The 20,404-nt window shown below is 34.8% G+C and overlaps 1 protein-coding gene across 1 annotated transcript in view; it reads left to right on the top strand.

The window, feature by feature from the left end:
• The window catches only part of ZFYVE16 (zinc finger FYVE-type containing 16), an 81,277-nt gene that overhangs the window by 10,345 nt on the left and 50,528 nt on the right, over positions 1-20,404 (top strand). The window contains exons 2-9 of the mRNA XM_053587619.1: positions 4,969-5,077; positions 5,873-8,127; positions 9,351-9,447; positions 12,390-12,551; positions 15,329-15,471; positions 17,103-17,481; positions 18,891-19,010; positions 19,775-19,930. Of these exons, the coding sequence (XP_053443594.1) occupies positions 5,008-5,077; positions 5,873-8,127; positions 9,351-9,447; positions 12,390-12,551; positions 15,329-15,471; positions 17,103-17,481; positions 18,891-19,010; positions 19,775-19,930 (3,382 nt within the window). The 5' untranslated portion in view covers positions 4,969-5,007. The remainder of the gene's footprint in view (positions 1-4,968; positions 5,078-5,872; positions 8,128-9,350; positions 9,448-12,389; positions 12,552-15,328; positions 15,472-17,102; positions 17,482-18,890; positions 19,011-19,774; positions 19,931-20,404) is intronic.

The raw sequence follows: 20,404 nt of genomic DNA, 5'->3' as shown, positions 1-20,404 counted from the left end.
GAATGCATTTTCTGCATCTGTTGAGAGGATCATATGGTCTTTATTTTTGCTTCTGTTAATATGGTGGATAACATTTATAGACTTGCGTATGTTAAACCAGCCTTGCATCCCTGGGATGAAATCTACTTGATCATGATGTGTGACTTTTTTGATGATAAGCTGTAATCTGTTGGCTAGGATTTTGTTGGGAATTTTTGCATCTATATTTATTAATGAAATTGGTCTGAAATTCTCCTTTTTAGTTGGGTCTTTTCCTGGTTTTGGGTATCAGGGTGATGTTTGCTTCACAGAACGTGTTGGGGAAGATTCCTTCTTCCTCAATCTTTTGGAATAATTTCTGCTTTATGGGAATAAGCTCTTCCTTGAAGGTTTGATAGAATTCTGGTGTGAAGCCATCTGGACCAGGACATTTTTTGGTTGGAAGCTTTTTTATTGTTTCTTTAATTTCATCATGAAATTGGTCTGTTCAGAAGCTCTATTTCTTCCTGGCTAAGTCTAGGGAGAGGGTATGATTCCAAATATTGATCCATTTCCTTCACATTGTCAAATTTCTGGGTATAGAGTTTCCGGTAGTATTTAGAGATGATCTTTTGTATATCTGTGGCATTAGTTGTTATTTCCCTTTTATCATTTCTGATTGAGGTTACTACAGATTTTACTTTTCTATTTCTAGTTAGTCTGGCCAAGGTTTATCTATTTTATTTATTTTTTCAAAAAACCAACTTCTTGTTTCATTAATTTTCTGAATGATTCTTTTGTTTTCAATTTCATTGATCTCTGATTTAATTTTATATATTTCTTTTCTTCTACTGGGTTTAGGTTTAGATTGTTATTCTTTTTCCAACTCCATAAGATGGCTTGTGAGTTTATTGATGCACTCTCTTTCTGTTTTTCAAATGTAGGCATCTAAAGTGATAAATTTTCCTCTCAAAACTGCTTTTGCAGTATCCCATAGGTTTTGGTAGCTTGTGTCGTCATTGTTGTTATGCTCAAGGAAGTTAGTCATTTCCTGTTCTATTTCTGCCTGCACCCAAGTGTCATTCAACCAAAGGTTGTTTAATTTCCATGCCTTTGTGTGGGGTTGAACATTTTTGTTGAAGTTCCACCTTTAGTGCCTTGTGGTCTGAGAAGGTAAATTTTACAAGGTAAAATTTCAATTCTTTTGATTCTGTTGAGGTTTGTTTTGTGTCCTAGAATATGATCAATTTTTGAGAATGTTCTGTGGGGTAATGAGAAGAATATATTCTTTGTCTTTGGGTTGGAGTGTTCTATATGCATCTATCAAGCACAGTTGTTCTAGGGTCTCATTTAAGTTCCCTCATATTTTTGTTTAATTTCTGTTTAGAGGATCTGTCCAGCTCTGTAAGAGGAGTGTTAAAGTCCCCTGTTATTATGGTATTATAGGATATCATATTGCTCAGACTGAGTAAGGTCTGTTTCAAGAATCTGGGAGCATTTAAATTGGGTGCGTAAATATTTAGAATTGAAACGTCTTCTTGCTCTATTTTTCCCTTGACCAATATAAAGTGACTTTGTCACAAATACAAAGTCACCAATATAAAGTGACTTTGTCATCTTTGTCTTTTTTGACTTTAGTTGCTTTAAATACACATGCATCTGAAAATAAAATTGCAACTCCTCTTTTCTTCTGAATTCCGTTTGCTTGAAAAATTGTGTTTCAACCCCTAACTTAGAGTTTTAATTTGTTTTTTGAAGCTAAGTGTGTTTCCTGCAGACAGCAAATGGATGGCTTGTGTTTTTTAATCCAGTCAGCCAATCTATGCCTCTTCAGTGGGGAATTCAAGCCATTAACATTTATTGAGATAATTGATAAGTATGTTAGTGTTCTATTCATCTTATTTTGTGAGAGTCCATTGCTTAGTTTTATCTTTTGCATCAGTGTGGAAGTTAGGTTCTGTCCTTTAATTATTGAGTTCTTCCTTTGCTATTGATCCATTGTGATGGTCAGTGTGTAGAACAGGTTGAAGTATTTCCCGTAGAGCTGGTCTTGTTGTGGCAGATTTCCTCAATGTTTGTATATCGGTAAATGATTTGATTTCTCCATCCATTTTAAAGCTTAGCTTAGCAGGATATAGAATTCTGGGCTGGAAATTGTTCTGTTTAAGTAGATTAAAGGTAGATGACCATTGTCTTCTTGCTTGGAAAGTTTCATTAGAGAAGTCTGCAGTCACCCTAATGGATTTGCCCCTGTAGGTCAACGGGCGCTTACTCCTGGCAGCTTGCAGAATCTTTTCTTTTGTCTTGACTTTGCAGTTTTTGGCCGGGGCTGGGTTTGAATCCCCTGCTTCTGGCATATAGGGCCGGCACCGTACTCCTTTGAGACACAGGCACCACCCTTGGCTTGACTTTGGACAGGTTTATCACAATGTGTCTTGAAGAAGCTCAGTTAGAGTTGAGGCGACCTGGGGTCTGATATCCCTCTGAAAGTAGTGTGTCAGATTCTTTGGTGATATTTGGGAAATTTTCATTTATAATATTCTGTAGTATGGCTTCCATTCCCCTGGGGCATTCTTCTTCTCCTTCTGGGATACCTATAACTTGTATGTTTGAACACTTCATAAAGTCCCATAATTCTGCCAGTGAATGTTCTGCTTTCTCTCTCTTCTTTTCTGCCTCTTTAAGTATCTGAGTTATCTCAAGAGCTTTGTCCTCTACCTCTGAGATTCTTTCTTCTGCATGGTCTAATCTGTTGTTGATACTTTCTATTGCATCTTTAAGTTCCCTAATTGACTGCTTCAGTTCCTTCAGCTCTGCTATATCCTTTCCATATTCTTCATATCATTCATCTCTTATTTGATTCTCTTTTTGGATTTCCTTTTGGTTATTTTCCACTTTATCAACAGTTTCCTTCATTGTTTCCATCGTTTCCTTCATTGTTTTCATCATCTGTATTCTAAATTCCCTTTCTGTCATTTCTAACATTTCTTTATAGGTGGAATCCTCTGCATTAGCTACCTCATGGTCCCTTTGTGGGGGGGGGTTGCTCTGGACCTGTTTTTCATGTTGTCAGGATTTTTCTGCTGATTCTTTCTCATGAGTGATTTCTTTTGTCTGTTTTCTTGCCCTAATTTTCCTTTCACTTCCTCTTGGTCTTTAAGTTACCATGCCTCTGGACCAGGGTAAAAGAAAGAAAAAAGAGAAACGAGAGGGGTGAGTAAAAGAGAATATTGACAAAAAGAAGAGGGGCACTGAAAGAGGGAAACTCATAGATTTTTATTATACATTGAGTTATAATCTAACCCTACGATTTTATTTTGTTTCAGCTTTGGCCATTGGGAACTCTTTCACTTACATCTTGTATCCCTCTAACATATTACTGTTGTATATGTGTGCATGGATGTTTGTGTGTGCATAAACTTTTATTATACTTTCTGGCATTACAAGATACTCCATGCTACACTCCCAGAATCAGCCATTTCTCCAAGGAGCCATGGTTACTTTTGTTGGAGAATGGTATTAGACACCAAGATCTAGGTGCTAAGTATGCTCGTTGCCACTGGGATGCCATTGCTTCTAGGCCCTCTCTGCTGATGAAACAAGGGAATTTATGTGTTTATACTAACTTGTATTATACATACCTGTAAGTATTTCTATGTATAAACATTGGTGTACATATTAAGCTGAACATGAATTTATAGTGATGTCTTCAACTCAATTCTATCACCACATAGAACATTTTAGCCACCTCCCCTTATTGTAAATCGTGCTGCGATAAACAATGTAGTGCAAATATCTAAAGTATATATTTTAAATAAAAGGGCAGGATACATTCTTGGCTCTTTTCCCTTAATTGATCAATTTTCAGAGAAATTGGTTAGCAGACCTCCAATGAGTGGTATGTTTTGCTTTTAGTATTGCTATACTCTCTTGGTTTTTCTCTTGTTTGTTTGTTTGTTTTTGAGACAGTGTCACTATATCACACTTGGTAGAATGCTGTGGCATCATAGCTTACAGCAATCTCAAACTCTTGGGCTTAAGCGATTCTCTTCCCTCAGTCTCCCAAACAGCTGGGACTATAGGTGCCTGCCACAATGCCTGGCTATTTTTGGTTGCACTTGTCATTGTTGTTTAGTGGTCTGGGTTGGGCTCGAACCTGCCAGCCTCGGTGTATATGACTGGTGCCCTACTCACTGAGCTGCGGACTCCGAGCTATACTCTCTTGTTTTTTAAAAATCTATTTTATTCCTGTTCAGTCTATTGCAATTTTCATTTTGATGCTCAATTGTCCCTTTAAGCCAGTGAGAGTCATTTCAACTTGGCTTTTTGTCTTTTTGGTGCAGTATCTGCTCCAAATCAGAGGTTCATCTGTTTTATTCATCTTTTCACAAAACTAACTTATAGTTTTTTGTGCCTTTCTCTTATAGGCTTGTTTTTAATTTTTTAAATTTCTGCTCTGGGTCTTGCACTTTTTGTAGTATAAGCATTTAAGATATTAAGCATTCCTTGAAGTACCTCTTTTGTTGAATCTCACAAGTTTTTACATGTAGTATATGTATATGTAGCTTTTATATGTATATGTAATATGATTTATGTTTGATATTTTTTATTTATAAGTAGTTTTAGCTTTCTATTATGAATTCTTATTTTTTTAATTTATTATTTTTTATTGTTAAATCATAGCTGTGTACATTAGTGCAATCAAGGGGTACAATGTGCTGGTTTCATATACAGTCTGAATATTATGAATTATTTTTTGACCAATGAGTTATTTAGGTAGTGTTTTAAGATTTATAATAGTTTGTATATGCAAATGTTATGTTGTTAAAGTTGGTTTTCATGCCATTTTTACATATAGAGAGGCAATTTCCCTAACTAAACTAGATTCCTTTAACTAGTACTCTTAAATTTTATTTCTGTATCTGTTCTTTGATCATTGTTTCTAGGCATGAAATAGATGGCATCATTTATGTTAGAGAATTAAATGAAATATCATACTTTTTTTCCTAGGTATACAAAAATTAAATTCTGAATAAGTCTACAAGTAGAATGGATAGTTACTTTAAAGCAGCTGTCAGTGACTTGGACAAACTCCTTGATGATTTTGAACAGAACCCAGGTTTGTTAGTTTTCCATTTTTACCTGTAATGGAATTTTAAAATGTCTGTAATTTAGTTATTTCAAGTATAGAGTATTATCCATAAAATTTGATTTAAATTTTGGTCACATTGTGTTTTTAGGTAAAAAGTCCACTTATTTAATAATATTAATTGGTTCTTGTATTGAATAGGGCTAATAGCCAGAGATAGAAGAAAACTAGGTTTTTTTCTAGATAAAAGTTAGCTCTAAGATAGACCCCCCCGCCCCTTTTTTTGGTTCTTGTTGAAAGAATAATATAAGAAAGACGTTTCTTTCTTATAGATCATTTGGCATCTGTGGCTCAAAGGAGTAGAGTGTCAGCCCCATGTGCCAGAGGTGGTGGGTTCAAACCCAGCCCCGGCCAAAAACTGCAAAAAAAAAAAAAAAAAAAAAAAAAGATGTTTAAAATCAATATATGAGGAAGCTAAAAGCAACTTGAAAGCTGTACATAAAAACTGGTGTTTCAGGAAATGGGAGGGCAGAACAAAGAAGTTAGATTGTTTTTCAGCTCTTCCTTAGTCTGTTTTTTATAGTGCAGCTGACTTATTTTGAGTGGAGTATCTATCACTTTCTAATATCTACATTCAAAAGTAAAAAACAAAGTATTTTAAAGTCAAATAAAAATAGTTTTGGGGGTTATTTCCATTTTGCAAAAGGGTAATCTATGGTTTTAAAAATTGCTTAGTTTATAAGTCTTAGAAAACGTGATATCTTTATTATAATTTTTACTTGACTTGATTCTCCTAAATAACAGTGTGTCTCTGTTTTTAATTAGATGAACAAGATTATCTCCAAGATGCACGAAATGCAAATGATTCTAACTACTGCTCAGTTTCTTCAGAATTGGCTTTCTCAGAGCTAACTTCACGGCTGTCAAAGAACCAACAATGCATTAATAGTTGTGCCTCATCAGAAACACGATATGAAACAAATAAGAGTTCCCTGAATGATAAGACACTTGAGGGACTATCTTCTACACAAAATGAAAAAAATGTAACAGGACTTGATCTCCTTTCTTCTGTGGATGGTAGTACATCAGATGAAATCCAGCCTTTGTATTTGGGACGATGTGGTAAACCAGTTTGTGATCTCATAAGTGACATGGGTAACTTAGTTCATGCAACTAATAGCGAAGAAAATATTAAAAAATTATTGTCAGATGATTTTAAGTCAGATTCTTTGATTGGATTGGACTTATCTTCAGTGTCAAATACACTCTGTGTTTCCTCAAGAAATCTTGGTAATGATACCGTCAAAGAACAACAGAATAATGTCACCTCTGAATTACAAAACGGAGAAGTTATTGGAACCAAAGAATTAGTTGTAGAAGTAGATACAACAATTTCAGATTCTTGTAATTACAGTGAAACAGAAAATTTAAAGGATAAAAAGACCCCTAATAAATTAGAAATAGTTGTTGATTTTAACATGTCATTGACTCAACAAAATTCCAAAATGTTTGATGCCAAAAACAACCCACAACACAAGAGCCAACCATGTGAATTATTAAAAGATGATGACTGTTTGGTAAAAGATGAGGTAGAGGTGGCAATCATAACTGCTGCAGAACGTTTAAAAGAAGGAAGTAACTCAAGTGCTTTGCCTTGTAGTCTTCCAAAAAACGAAGCTTTATGTTTAAATGATTTAAATTCAAGAGATGAAAATTGCAAACTACCTGACTTTTCCTTTCAGGAAGATAAGGCTGCTGCATTTATAAAACAATCTGCAGATGAAGACTCAAGAAATTTAGACCTTAAAGATAATAACGATAGAGTCCAAGATTCCTCTTCAACTTCACATGCTTCAGGTGAAGCCATACAGTGCTCATTGTCTTGTCTTCTAGAATCTGGGTCTTTGTGTGGATCACTAATTGAAAATAAAGCACATGGTGATTATTTACCTCAGAATGAACATAAAGATAATGTAGAAGATGCAATGACTATGTATGAAGAAATACAAAAGAGTATTGTTCTAGGTGGGGAGCCATTCAAGGAGACTGATTTTTTGAAACAGGAAAAATGTAAAAACTTATCTCTTCAGCCATTAATTGAAAAGACAGAAGATAGAAAGGTAGATGTTGATCAGACAGTAATTAGAGCTGAATCTTTGGATTGTCCTGATAATACCAATTCTTCTGCATCTGCAGAATCTCAAGTAGAGCTTTCTGGTACTAATGTCCCAGGGTCATCTGATTGTTGTGAAGGTTTTACTTTTTCAAGTGATGATATAGACGGGCAAGACTTAGGTTACTTTAATATTTACGAAGGCACCAAAAGTGGTACACTAATTAGTGATGCTGAACTTGATGCCTTTCTGACAGAACAGTATCTTCAGACCAATAACATAAAGTCTTTTGAAGAAAATGTAAATGATTCAAAATCTCCAATGAATCAGATAGATATAAAAGGCTTAGATGATGGAAACACCAATAGCATATATTTCAATGCAGAAGTAGGAGCTACTGGGGAAAGTCATGGTATTGCCATGATTTGTGAAACAGTTGATAAACAAAATACAACTGAAAATGGTGGCCTTTCTTTAGGGGAAAAAAGCGCAATTCCAATTGATCAAGAGTTACCTACCAATAAGTCTGAGATTACAAATGAATTATCAGTCTCTGATATTAATAGCCAATCTAGTGGAGGGGCCAGGCCTAAGCAGTTATTTAACCTTTCATCAAAAACAAGGACTTCAAAGGACCTGAATCAGCTAGATATTCCAAATATGCCAGACAGCGAACCCAATGTAGCAAATACTGTTGTTCCAACCATTTGCGCTACAGATTCCACCACTGATCCTCAGGTTAGCTTCAACTCTAATTATATTGATATAGAAAGTAATTTTGAAGGTGAATCCAGCTTTGCAGCTGCAAATGAAGATTCTCTACCTGAAAACACTTGCAAAGAAGGCTTGGTTTTGGGCCAGAAACAGCCTACTTGGGTTCCTGACTCAGAAGCTCCAAACTGTATGAACTGCCAAGTCAAATTTACTTTTACAAAACGGCGACACCACTGTCGAGCATGTGGGAAAGTAAGTTATAAAAATCTTTGAGTCTTTTATTCTTTCGAGACATTTTAAATGAAATCTAATGTGACAGAAAAGGCTGATTAACAGGGAATTAAGATTGAATTAGTTTAAAATTGGTGCTCTTCATAAAAAATATAGTCATAAAATATATAAATCATTCTCAGTTTGGAGGTTTCTTGATGGTTGAATAAAAGTTACATTGTTGGCTCAGCGCCTGTGGCTTAAGCAGCTAAGGTGCCAGTCACATATACCTGAGCTGGCCGGTTTGAATCCAGCCCAGCCCGCCAAACAACAGTGACAGCTGCAACCAAAAAATAGCTGGGCGTTTTGGCGGGCACCTGTAGTCCCAGCTACTTGGAAGGTGGAGGCAGGAGACTTGCTTGAGCCCAGGAGTTAGAGGTTGCTGTGAGCCGTGATGCCATGGCACTCTACCCAAGGTGACAGCTTGAGACTCTGTCTCAAAAAAAAGAAAAAAAAAGTTACATTGTCATCGTATTATATGCTGGGAAATGAGAAACAATTACTAAATACTAATTTTTGTGAAATTTAAGACCGTGTTCTTCTCTCTCTAACATTGACGAATCAGATATTCCAAATGCACCTGCACCCCCCCTTGTCCTTGAGTACGTAATTTCAAAACCACCATATAGCTAGTGTTGTGGTAAATACCTAGGGAAACAGTGAAAACAAGTTGGCTCAAACATGATTCAGAATACTGAAGCTTATAACAGTCAAGATAAAAAGATTATCTATTGTTTCATACTAAAAAAGAAAAAAAATTGTCTATAAATTCTAAGGATTACCTATAGAAATAATATTGCATTTTTTACTTAGAATTTTTCAGTAATATACTTCAGATCAATCCTGCGTTAGCAAAATAATTTATTCTGCTTTAAAAAGCTTTAAGTAAAGAACTAAATAACGCTTTTAAAATCGTAGACTTATTCTGTTAAAGAAAGTTTTTGTTCCCTTTCCAATTAATAGAATTTATTTAAATAAAAAAAATTTATACCCTCAATGAATCCCCAACAATAAATAAAAAAAAGAGTTGCCATTAAAAAAATAATAATTTATGAACTCTACTTATGTATGGTGATTAGGAAAATGATTTATGTAATAAGAAAAATGAGTTTTGTTAATTAGGTTTAGGACCTCCCCACCCCATGTTTCTAGTAGGTATAAGTACGCTGGAAACAAAAACAAATTTGATATTTTATTCTTTATAGGTATTTTGTGGTGTCTGTTGTAATAGGAAGTGTAAACTGCAATATCTAGAAAAGGAAGCAAGAGTGTGTGTAGTCTGCTATGAGACTATTAGTAAAGGTGAGTATTAAGCTGACATATTTTCTTTCAATAATTGAATATATCTTAAAAACAATTGGATTGTGACAAAGATAAACTTCTTTATTTTCTTAAGGCAAGGACCTAGTGTTGACTTATCTGGCTTAGGTGGGACATCCCAAGGCTTGGTTTCTCTTCTTTTTGTTCCACTCTCACAATTAATACTACCAGTCTGGAAAGGAAGCATTCAATTTCTGGAGTGGCAGTTCATTAACTTTTAACAGGTACCAAGTCCCTAAATGCTGCATTTCATCTGCCTATTTGTTTTTGTCATCATCATTGTCATCTTCATCATCTTAATCTAAACATTTATAGATCACCTACCAATAAATAGTACTCAATATTGTATATTAATAGCATAAGTCAAGATAATAGTTTCCACCCTTTAGAGAATAACAACATAAAATAAGAATAAAAGTTAAGGTAGTAATATTTATGATTATATAAATTCATAGGACTGCCACACTGTTTGCACATGTTTGTCTTGTATATTTTTTTTCATTTCTCAACTTTAGAATTTTGTGTGTATGTATTTCCCATTGCTTTTCTGGCTCTGTAGCTAGCTTCAATTATTAGCAATAGTCTTAGTGGTCATCTTTGAGTTCTCACAGGTTTTATGTGTGTGTGATTTGTTGTGTTTTACCCCCAAATCCTTGTTTGTTCTTTTGAGTATTTATTGGCATTTTCAAAGATTTGTTGACAATTTAATTCCCAGCATTTATTTGGGCCTTTTTTGACCAGATCTGTGCACTAGCTCAGGCACTGCTTCCTATTAGATAGGAGAATAAATACCTGATAACAATTTGTTTTTCTCTTTTGAATTAAGACAAATTTTTTCAGCAGTTCTCCAAAAAGCTCTGATGTGAGTCTGTTAGCCTGAGGTAAGCTGCTTTTACACCCTGCTGTTGACCTCTGCTCTTGAGGATAATAGAGAGCAAATCTTTCAATATTTCCGTGTTGTTTATAAAGAGGTTAGTTTAAGTACTTACAGTTGTCTTGTTTTTTTCTTAAGTTGTTTGCGTAGCCTAGATGGTGATTGCAGGTACTGATAGCCAAGGCAATCTGCTAGAATTCTGAAATTTTAGATCAAGCTCTGCATAATTATCTCCCCTACTTTAAAAAAATGAAACAGCCATGAAGATTTGAAACATTATTTAAGTTGACAGGTCAGATTTTCGAGTGAGTTTTCAGACTACTTTGACTATAAGGGTCCAAGAGGGGAGAAGATACAGTCATTAAAGAGACTTTATAGGACACTGAGATCAAGCTTTGGTTTATCAAAGGAAATATTGTGGAATGGCTATAATTATCTGTTTTAGTTTATTTTGTTTTAACATCTTATAGCATATAATTTCATTTATGGTGCTGTTTATCATTAATTTACACAGTGTAAGAAACATGAATAAAAGTTATTTTAACATCAACTATAGGGTTGAAAATTATAGAAGTAATCACTTAAAATAATGTTGTCAAATAAGAGGAGAAAGATTGTTCTGGGTTTGTGGAAGAAAAAGATAGTTCCACGAGAGATTGTGGATAATGAAAAATTTGAGATGAGTTTATATGAGTTTCAAGGAAGCCTGTGTATGAATGCCAATGGGTAGATTTGGGGCAAGTTGGGAATTATTTTGAAACCCAGAGTAAGACGTTTTGATTTCACTTGGTTAGTGGAAGTCATTTTATCGTAGTGCCATGATTCAGTGGCACTTGAGGAAAATTATTTTAGCAGTAGTAGCACTTAAAATGGATCAGTTTGAAGAAATGCTGAAGGGAGAGCTACCAGGGCTGTTCCTTGTTTTTTGAAGGAAAAATCACTCAGCAATATTCAGGTACTATATGTGCTTAGAACAAAATAGATGCCCTGTTCTCATGAAGTTTATGAATGGATAGTAAGCAAAGAAAATATCAGATGATGATAATAGTGTAAAGGAAAATTTGAAAGTATAAGAGGTAGTAACAGATTAGTGGCAAGAGGAAGTAATTTTTATAATGTGGTCAGAGTAAGACTTTATGAAAATGTGACGTGGGGTGGCGTCTGTGGCTCAAAGGAATAGGGCACCAGCCCCATATGCTGTAGGTGGTGGGTTCAAACCCAGCCCCGGCCAAAAGCTGAAAAAAACAAACAAAACCCAAAAACACCTCTTTGGGCAGCACCTGTGGCTCAAAGGAGTAGGTCGCCGGCCCCATACACCGGAGGTGGCTGGTTCAAATCCAGCCCCGGCCAAAAACTGCAAAAAAAAAAAAAGAAAAAGAAATAAGAAAATGTGACATGTGAACAAAGACTTGAAGGATAAATCTTAGTGAGACAAAGGGAAGAACATTCTAAATTGAGGGAATAATAGGGGCAAAAAGCCTAAATGAGGAGAGTGTTTGCTTAATTTGTTGAAGAGTAAGGAGGCCTGGGTTGCTGGATCATAGAGAGCTGCCTAGGATTGCAGTGAAAGATGAGGTCAAAAAGGTAAATGGGGAAGTAGAGGAGGCAGGGATAGAAATTGTGTAGGGTCTTTTAAGCCATTGTAGTAATTTTCACTCCAGTTAGGAAGTCATTAAAGGATTTTAAATGGGAATGATGAGATATAATTTATATCTGAAAGAATAACTTTGAACTATGTCAGGAATAGACTCGGGTACAATGGGAAAATAGAGTTATATAAAATAAGGATTATTTTCTGTTATAGACAGTCTTATGCCAAATATAATATTTAAATAACTCATTGGTAGCTTTTATTGAAGTGGTGCCAACTAAATAAGTAAGGAACCTATGCTAGTTACTTAGACAGTATGTTTGTTAAGTGCCACTTCTTTTTCTTGTTTAGTCATTTATTTCTTTCTCCTTACATTGTGAAAAATAGAATATTCATTGTAATTTATTTTGAAGTTCAAAAACATCCGAGATTTTAATATTATTGTTTTCTCCTTAATAGCTCAGGCATTTGAAAGGATGATGAGTCCAACTGGTTCTAATCTTAAATCTAATCATTCTGATGAGTGTGCCACTGTCCAGCCTCCTCAGGAGACCCAACCATCCAGTATAGCTTCACCTACAATTTTGCCAATCTCAGCACTTAAACAACCAAATGCTGAAGGTAATTAGAAGAAAATGCTGTTTCTTACACTAAAGATAAATAATTGAAATAGAAGTTATCTAATGTAGTCAGGATCTAGTCAGGAAAGAGAAACCAAACCATATATCAAGGAGGGGTTTAATATAGGAGATTGGTTGTACATGCATGTTGGAAGGCTGAAAGAGCAAAAAGGTCATACACATAAGTGCCTCAGATTACTAACTGCATGGAGAAACCACTATAGCTGGGTTGGGAAAACAAGAGGGGAGAAGCAGTATGCCTAGGGTTTGGTGAGGGACACCAAGAGGTGCTTGATTCAGGCACATGCCAGAACCATCCCGGGGCCTAAAAGTTGGTGCTTAGATGACTCAAGGGGAGTTCAGGTTTGATGATAGGATTACTGAAAATCATGGGACAAAGCAGTTAGATGTGGTGGTGCTACTGCAAAGATGCTGGCAGAAACTAAAACTTTCTTATCTTCCTATCTTCTGGTTTTCCACCAACTCCTACCATTGGCAGAACCTAAACAAAGCCAGCTAGCAAGGGAATCTGCGAATTGTACTTTCCAGGCTTCCAGCCTGGCATTGAAGAAGTTGGGTTTCAGAGACAATAAAATAACTGATGTATCTCCTTTCCTTTAAACATCTGTTATTATTTATTTACCACAATAATACAATGTTCTTGAAACTTATTTTGAAATCTTTGAGTTATTTGTTCTTTTTTATAAACTGTTGTCATTTAGGATATTGAATAAAGCCCATGTACATTTTTAAACATAATATTAAGTCTTACCACAGAATACTATTCAGCCATAAAAATATGGAGATTTTATATCTTTCGTATTGACCTGGATGGAGTTGAAACATATTCTTCTTAGTAAAGTATCAGAAGAATGGAGGAGCAAGAATCCAATGTACTCTATTCTAATATGACGCTAGTAGATGATCTAGTACACACCAACATAAGAGAAAAACTCGATTTAAGGTGGGGGTCGGGGGAAAGAGGGAGAGGGGAGGATGGAGAGTGATGGGTGTGCTCCCACTTAATGGGCACAATTTTAGGGTATATGGCCCATCTCTTGGGGATGGGACATAATTATAAGAGGGACTCTACCTACAAATGCAAACATAGTAACCTAATTCTTTGTACCCTCATATTAACCTGAAACAATAAATAAATAGACTATTAAGTCTGTAACATGCTAGAAGATTATTATATGTTAGTTTAAAGGCAAATTTGGATCCTTTTGACAATTATTTTAGATTTCAGCTTATTCAGGAGTTATTATCTATTTATTATAATGAAAATAAGGAGATTAAGCATATGTGGCCGTATATTTTAGCTCCAGAGATGAAAAAAAATTATGTTTAAAAATCTGTATTTTGGCTCGGTGCCTGTAGCTCAAGTGGCTAAGGCGCCAGCCACATACACCAGAGCTGGCGGGTTCGAATTGTTTGGGCCTGCCAAACAACAATAACAACTACAACCAAAAAATAGACAGGCGTCGTGGTAGGAACCTGTAGCCCCAGCTACTTGGGAGGCTGAGGCAAGAGAATCGCCTAAGCCCAGGAGTTGGAGGTTGATGTGAGCTGTGATGCCATGGCACTCTACCCAAGGTGACAGCTTGAGGGTCTGTCTCAAAAAAAAAAAAAAAAAAAGTATTTTTAGGCTGGGTGCAATGCTCACACCTGTAATCCTTGCACTCTGGGAGGCCAAGGCAGGTGGATTGCTTGAGCTCAGGAGTTGGAGACCAGCCTGAGCAAGAGTGAGACCTCATCTCTACTAAAAATAGAAAAACAAGGTGGGCATTGTGGTGGGTGCCTGTACTCCAGCTACTTGGGAAGCTGAGGCAAGAGGATCACTTGAGCCCAAGAGTTTGAGGTTACTGTGAACTATGACACCACGGCATTCTACCCAAGGCAACTAAGTGAGACTCTGTCTGAAAAAAAAAAAAAAAATATTTTTTATATTGACAACGTAAATGAATAAATTATAAAAATATTGCAAACACAGGAAAGATATCTTACTTCATTATGTTTGCCTATATCACAAAACTAGATATATAATCCCAATTATTTTAGTGTTTTCTCTGTTATATTTTTGAAAGTAGACATCAAAACATTGATTTATTAAAATATATTCTAAAAATCATCTGGCAGAGATTTTCATAACATTGCTGTGTGGAAGGTTTATAAGAAAAAGAAAAATATTTATGCTGGATCTAGTTATTTCCTCCAATTTTGAAAGGAAAAATGTGCTTCTCTTGTTAAATAAAAGAAATGACTTCTGAGGTACAAGTTACCCTGTTTCCTTTTTTAAGGTTTCTTTATTTCTCTGTTTTTTTTTTTTGTTTATCTGCTATGCTCTGATTTACTTTACTACTTTTTGCCCTATGCCTTAGTCCTTAAATCTTATTCTGTCTCCATACTTAAAAACTTAGCCTCCTGTGTGACACCACGGCACTCTACCAAGGGCGATAAAGTGAGACTCTGTCTCTACAAAAAAAAAAACTTAGCCTCAACAGTATAGGCCTTAAGTTTTCCCCCAGTGTTTAAGATATAATCTCTAATGTTTACTCTCTTCAGAGTATGTTATTCCCGGGGCCACCTCTGGTCTAATATACCTCTTTAATTAGATAGAAACAGACTCCACTCAGAGCAGATAAATCATACACAGACACACACACACAACACAAACAAATTAACAAAAAGCTTTGAAAAGATTTCAAAGCTTTGACCTATTTGGTATTCATTCATTGCAATATTTACATATTATAATACTTTTTCAACTGATTCTAGGACTGTGCTCCAAAGAACAAAAGAGAGTATGGTTTGCAGATGGGATATTGCCCAATGGTGAAGTTGTAGATACAGCAAAATTATCATCTGGAAGTAAAAGATGTCCTGAAGATTTTAATTCTCTCTTACCTGATATGCCTATGGTAAGGAATCTAAAAAATAACTTATTAATTAAGAAAAATTTTGTTTTGTAGATACTAGGGTAATTTCTTATGTGATTGTTAGAGTACTTACCTTTTTAATGCTTTGAACTTCCTAAAATAAGAAATATATTGATGTAGTGAATATGTTTTAGATTTTACCCTTTTTAATGTTTAAGGAAATGGTTCTGAAACTTTTGGTCTTGAACCCTGTTATACTTTTAAAAGTTATGGAAAACCCCAAAGAGCTTTAGGTTATATGGGATTAAAATGAGAAATTTAAAAAGTATTTATTATTACAAAATAATAAACTCTTTATGTTAATCAAAATATTTTTATGAAAAATAATTTTTTTTAGAACTAAAGGAGTTTAGTAAGACTAGTGGCATTGTTTTATACTTTTGCAAATGTGTTTAATGTCTGACTTAACTGAAGACAGATTCTCATATTCTGCTGCTACATTCAGTATATTGTGATGTGTTATTTTCATTCAATTATATGAAAAAAATCTCTGTACCACATTTTGATAACCACTGGTGTTGGAAAATTTAACTGAGATTTAGTAATTTAATTTAGACTAATATTTATTTAATGATTTTCAAACATTCAGGGAAATATTTGATGATGATACTTTTGCATTTACCTAAATTTGCGAGGTGTTAAATAGAAGATATATAATACAGAATTCCAGACCACTATGAACTCTCATTGTAAAGTAGCAAAATATTCATAGAAGCAAGTATTAATATATGAACTGGAATATTTTAGTTATTAATATTAAACAGGTTATTTATTGAGCATCTACTCTATGTCTGTCACCTGACTGATCCTAAGTATATACAGGGTGGATATAAAGTTCATGTGCAATTTGAAATAGTTTAGCATAGTAAACTGCACATGAACTTTATGCCCACCCTGTATTAATATGTTAGACAAAATGGATATTTACTTGCTATTTACTCCTTTTGGAGTTCACATACTCTGTTTGTCAGTAAACAGTTGAGAAAGCTAGTTTTGACAAATAGACATAATTACCAAAGGTATGTTTCTTAGCTCATACTGTCAATCACTATTTTACCAAAATGAAAGTTCTAAACAGGCTAATAAATATTACTTGAGTTCATAAATGGTTCTCATTTGATACTGATTTTGGTCAGTCTAAAAAGAATGGGGTTTTATTGAAGCCAACTTAATGAGTAGTTTATTCCAGGTGGTTACTATTATATAATATATTTAATATTCTGTTTCCTAATGACATCCCTGCCCTTCTTTCCCCATTTTCCCTCCTCCCTACCCACGTACGGCTTTTTTGAGTGTCATAAGAAGGGGAAAGCTATGAACTAAGCTTGCTCACTGTGGTATGGTATGAGATCAGCCTAAAGTTCTTCTTGCCTCATTTTTTCAGTCAATATTAAAGTCATTATTACCTACTTGAGCATGCAACATAAATAATACCTTATGCTCCTGAATTTTAAAAAGCAAAATGATACTATTTTGGTGGAAATTTGACTTCAGAAGAATTTGTGAACCCATTTTGTTTTTTGTTGATTTTATTTATTAATATGTTTGGCTATAATGATCAACATTTCACAGAGAATATGAACTGATTTATTTTTTTATTCCATATTTTACAGACAGTAAATACAGTGGATCATTCCCATTCTACTACAGTGGAAAAGCCAAACAATGAGATAGGAGATATTACAAGAAACGAGATAATTCGGAGTCCTATTTCTCAGGTCCCATCAGTGGAAAACCTGCCTATAAACACAGGAAATGAAGGGTTACCTACTTCTGGTTCTTGTACAGTAGATGATGATGTTTTTGTAGAAATTGAGGAACCAGCTAGTCCTATCAGTGTCTTAGTTAACAGCAGTTTACCTGTTGCTGCTATTTCAGATTATAGGTTACTGTGTGGTATTGACAAGTATGTTTGCAATAAGATTAGTCTTCTACCTAATGATGAGGACAGTTTGCCCCCACTTCTGGTTGCATCTGGAGAAAAGGGATCAGGTAGGATAGTAGTTATTTAAATTAAAAAAATTTTTTTAAACAATGTACTAATGGAATTTGTGATATATGAAAAATGCATTTTTTTTAATTGAGACAATTTGGTTGGAGTATGTACTAGAGCTGGTAACTTTAGTTTACAAAAAGTCTTACTTAAAAGCAAATTCTAAAAAGATCTGAACTTTTACAATTCATTTATCACATCTGCGTTTCTAATTTAGCATATGGTAGCAAGCAGCATATATAACTTGGGTCTAAACTTCTTTCACAGACTTGTGAATTTCAGAAATTATAATTAGAGTACCTGGCAAACCGGAATTCACTTTACCAAAGTATTTGTTTTAAAACTTTTAAGGTTTAAAGTAAACCTAAGCAAAGAAATAGACAAAAAAAGTTTCAAGGTGCTGAAATTATATAAATATGCTGTTTGATCAGTCCATTGTATATATACTATATTTAATATATATTGGGATTTATACATTATAGTATAACATTTTTACATGGAGAGAAAAGTATAAGTGGGTATATAATAGTTATTCCAGGCACTGAACATGTTTTACAGACAGTGGAAAGAAACATGTTTACTTTTGTTTTTAAATTCCATGAGATCATTTGTAGATTCATACTTTTTTTCATTGTAAGCATTTTTTGGTAGAGACAGAGTCTCACTTTACCACCTTCAGTAGAGTGCCATGATGTCACAGGACTCACAGCAACCTCTAGCTCTTAGGCTTCTGCGATTCTCCCGCCTCAGCCTCCTGAGCAGCTGGGATTACAGGCGCCAGCCACAACGCCCAGCTATTTTTTTTTTTTTTTTTTTGTAGAGATAGAGTTTCACTTTATTGCCCTCAGTAGGGTGCCATGGTGTCACACAGCTCACAGCAACCTCCAACTCCTGGGCTTAGGCAATTCTCCTGCCTCAGCCTCCCAAGTAGCTGGGACTATAGGCACCTGCCACAACGCCCGGCTATTTTTTTGTTGCAGTTTGGCTGGGGCTGGGTTTGAACCCGCCACCCTCAGTATATGGGGCCGGCGCCCTGCTCACTGAGCCACAGGCGCTGCCCTTTTTTTTTTTTTGAGACAGTCTCACCATGTCACCCTTAGTAGAGTACTGTGGCGTCACAGCTCACAGCAACCTCAAACTCTTGGGTTTAAGTGATTAAGCTATTCTTTTACCTTAGCCTCCCAAGTAGCTGGTACTACAGGCACCCGACACAGTGCCCAGCTGTTTTTTTTTTGTTGTTGTTGTTGTTGTTGTCGTCATTATTGTTTAGCAGGCCTGGGCCAGGTTTGAACCCGCCAGCCCCTGTGTATGTGGCCAGCACCCTAACCACTGAGCTATGGGCGCCAAGCCTATTGTAAGCATGTTGAACATATTATACTAATCCTACTATATTACTTTCATCATTTAGGGCCTGTAGTGGAACACCTGTCTTATGAACAGATCATTGTGCTTCTTGAAGGCGGAGCGTTTCATCCTGTTACATTTGTCCTAAATGCTAATCTGCTCGTGAATGTCAAATTAGTATTTTGTAAGTAATGATTTATTTCTTTGCTTAAGAAGCAATTACATCTTCAGGTTAGATTGATTGGCAATGATGAAAAATAAGTGGGATTGAATATTGGTTTTTCAGTTAAATATGACTATAAATAAATTTTGCAAATTTATAATCATTAATATTTGAAATATGAGTTTATAGATTTTTATTACCATCCCTCATTAATCTTAGGGTTAAGGTCATGATCTTATAGCTGAGCTGAATTTTGATGTTTGTGATAAAATTAATTATATCTCCCCCTCAGCTTTTTGATAAATTGAAATTTGGCAATTGAAGTAAATAGGAATCTTGATTTAGTAGCAATAAAGACAATTTTAAAATAAGTGACATGTGACCTAATTAAAAGTAAAGAAGTAAATAATTCTTTTTTAAAATTTCAAATTAATATGAGGGTATAAATTTTTAGGTTATACTGAAAGAAGTAAATAATTCTTAATAATTAGTAATCCTCACTACTGAATAATGTATCTATCAGCTTTTCATTCTCTTTAGAATCTAATTCTTACCCACTACATTTCAGCATTTAATACATGTTTATTTTAATGTCGTTATTAGTTAATTCCACAAGAATCATTTTTCTTATGTGAATCTTACACAATTCATCTTAAAGTTTTTATGGGAAGAACTTTGGGACAATAAGGAATTTGAAAAGTTTTGTGTTACGATAAAACAATTACTTTTAATTGTTTTAGTTAATAGAAGTTGACATTTATAGCTGTATGCTTTTATCACTTTAGATTCTTCAGAAAAATATTGGTACTTCTCAACCAATGGATTACATGGCTTGGGACAGGCAGAAATTATTATTCTATTGTTATGTTTGCCAGATGAAGATACTATTCCTAAGGACATTTTCAGACTATTAATCACCATATATAAGGATGCTCTAAAAGGTATAACATTTTTTTTTTTTTTGCAGTTTTTGGCCAGGGCTTAGGGTTTGAACCCACCACCTCTGGCATATGGGGCCGGCGCCCTATTCCTTGAGCCACAGGTGCCGCCCCATAAAAGGTATAACATTTTATTTTTAACTGTTCAAACTAAGAGATAGATAAATTAGTTAAGGGCATTTATGCTTTTGGTTATGCTAGCTAAGGTTTATTTTGTGAAGAGATTGCTAATTTCTTAGAATATCTTAATCATCATTTCTAGTCTCCTTAAATCTAACATTTTATGTGATTACACGAATTTTTTAATTTAAAATAATAAATAATAATATATTTATCTCCTTGATTTCTTTTTTTTTTTTTTTTTGAGACAGAGTCTCACTCTGTTGCCCCAGGCTTGAGTACCCTGGCATAAGCCTAGCTCATTTCTCTCTCAAAGAAGCATTTATGATTGCCTTCTGTGCACAAAGCTCAGTTACT

This window comes from Nycticebus coucang, chromosome 1, assembly GCF_027406575.1.
Source record: "Nycticebus coucang isolate mNycCou1 chromosome 1, mNycCou1.pri, whole genome shotgun sequence".
In the NCBI taxonomy this organism is placed as follows: Eukaryota; Metazoa; Chordata; class Mammalia; order Primates; family Lorisidae; genus Nycticebus; species Nycticebus coucang.
Note: the sequence above shows the minus strand (reverse complement) of the source record. Positions and strands in the feature narration are given on the sequence as shown.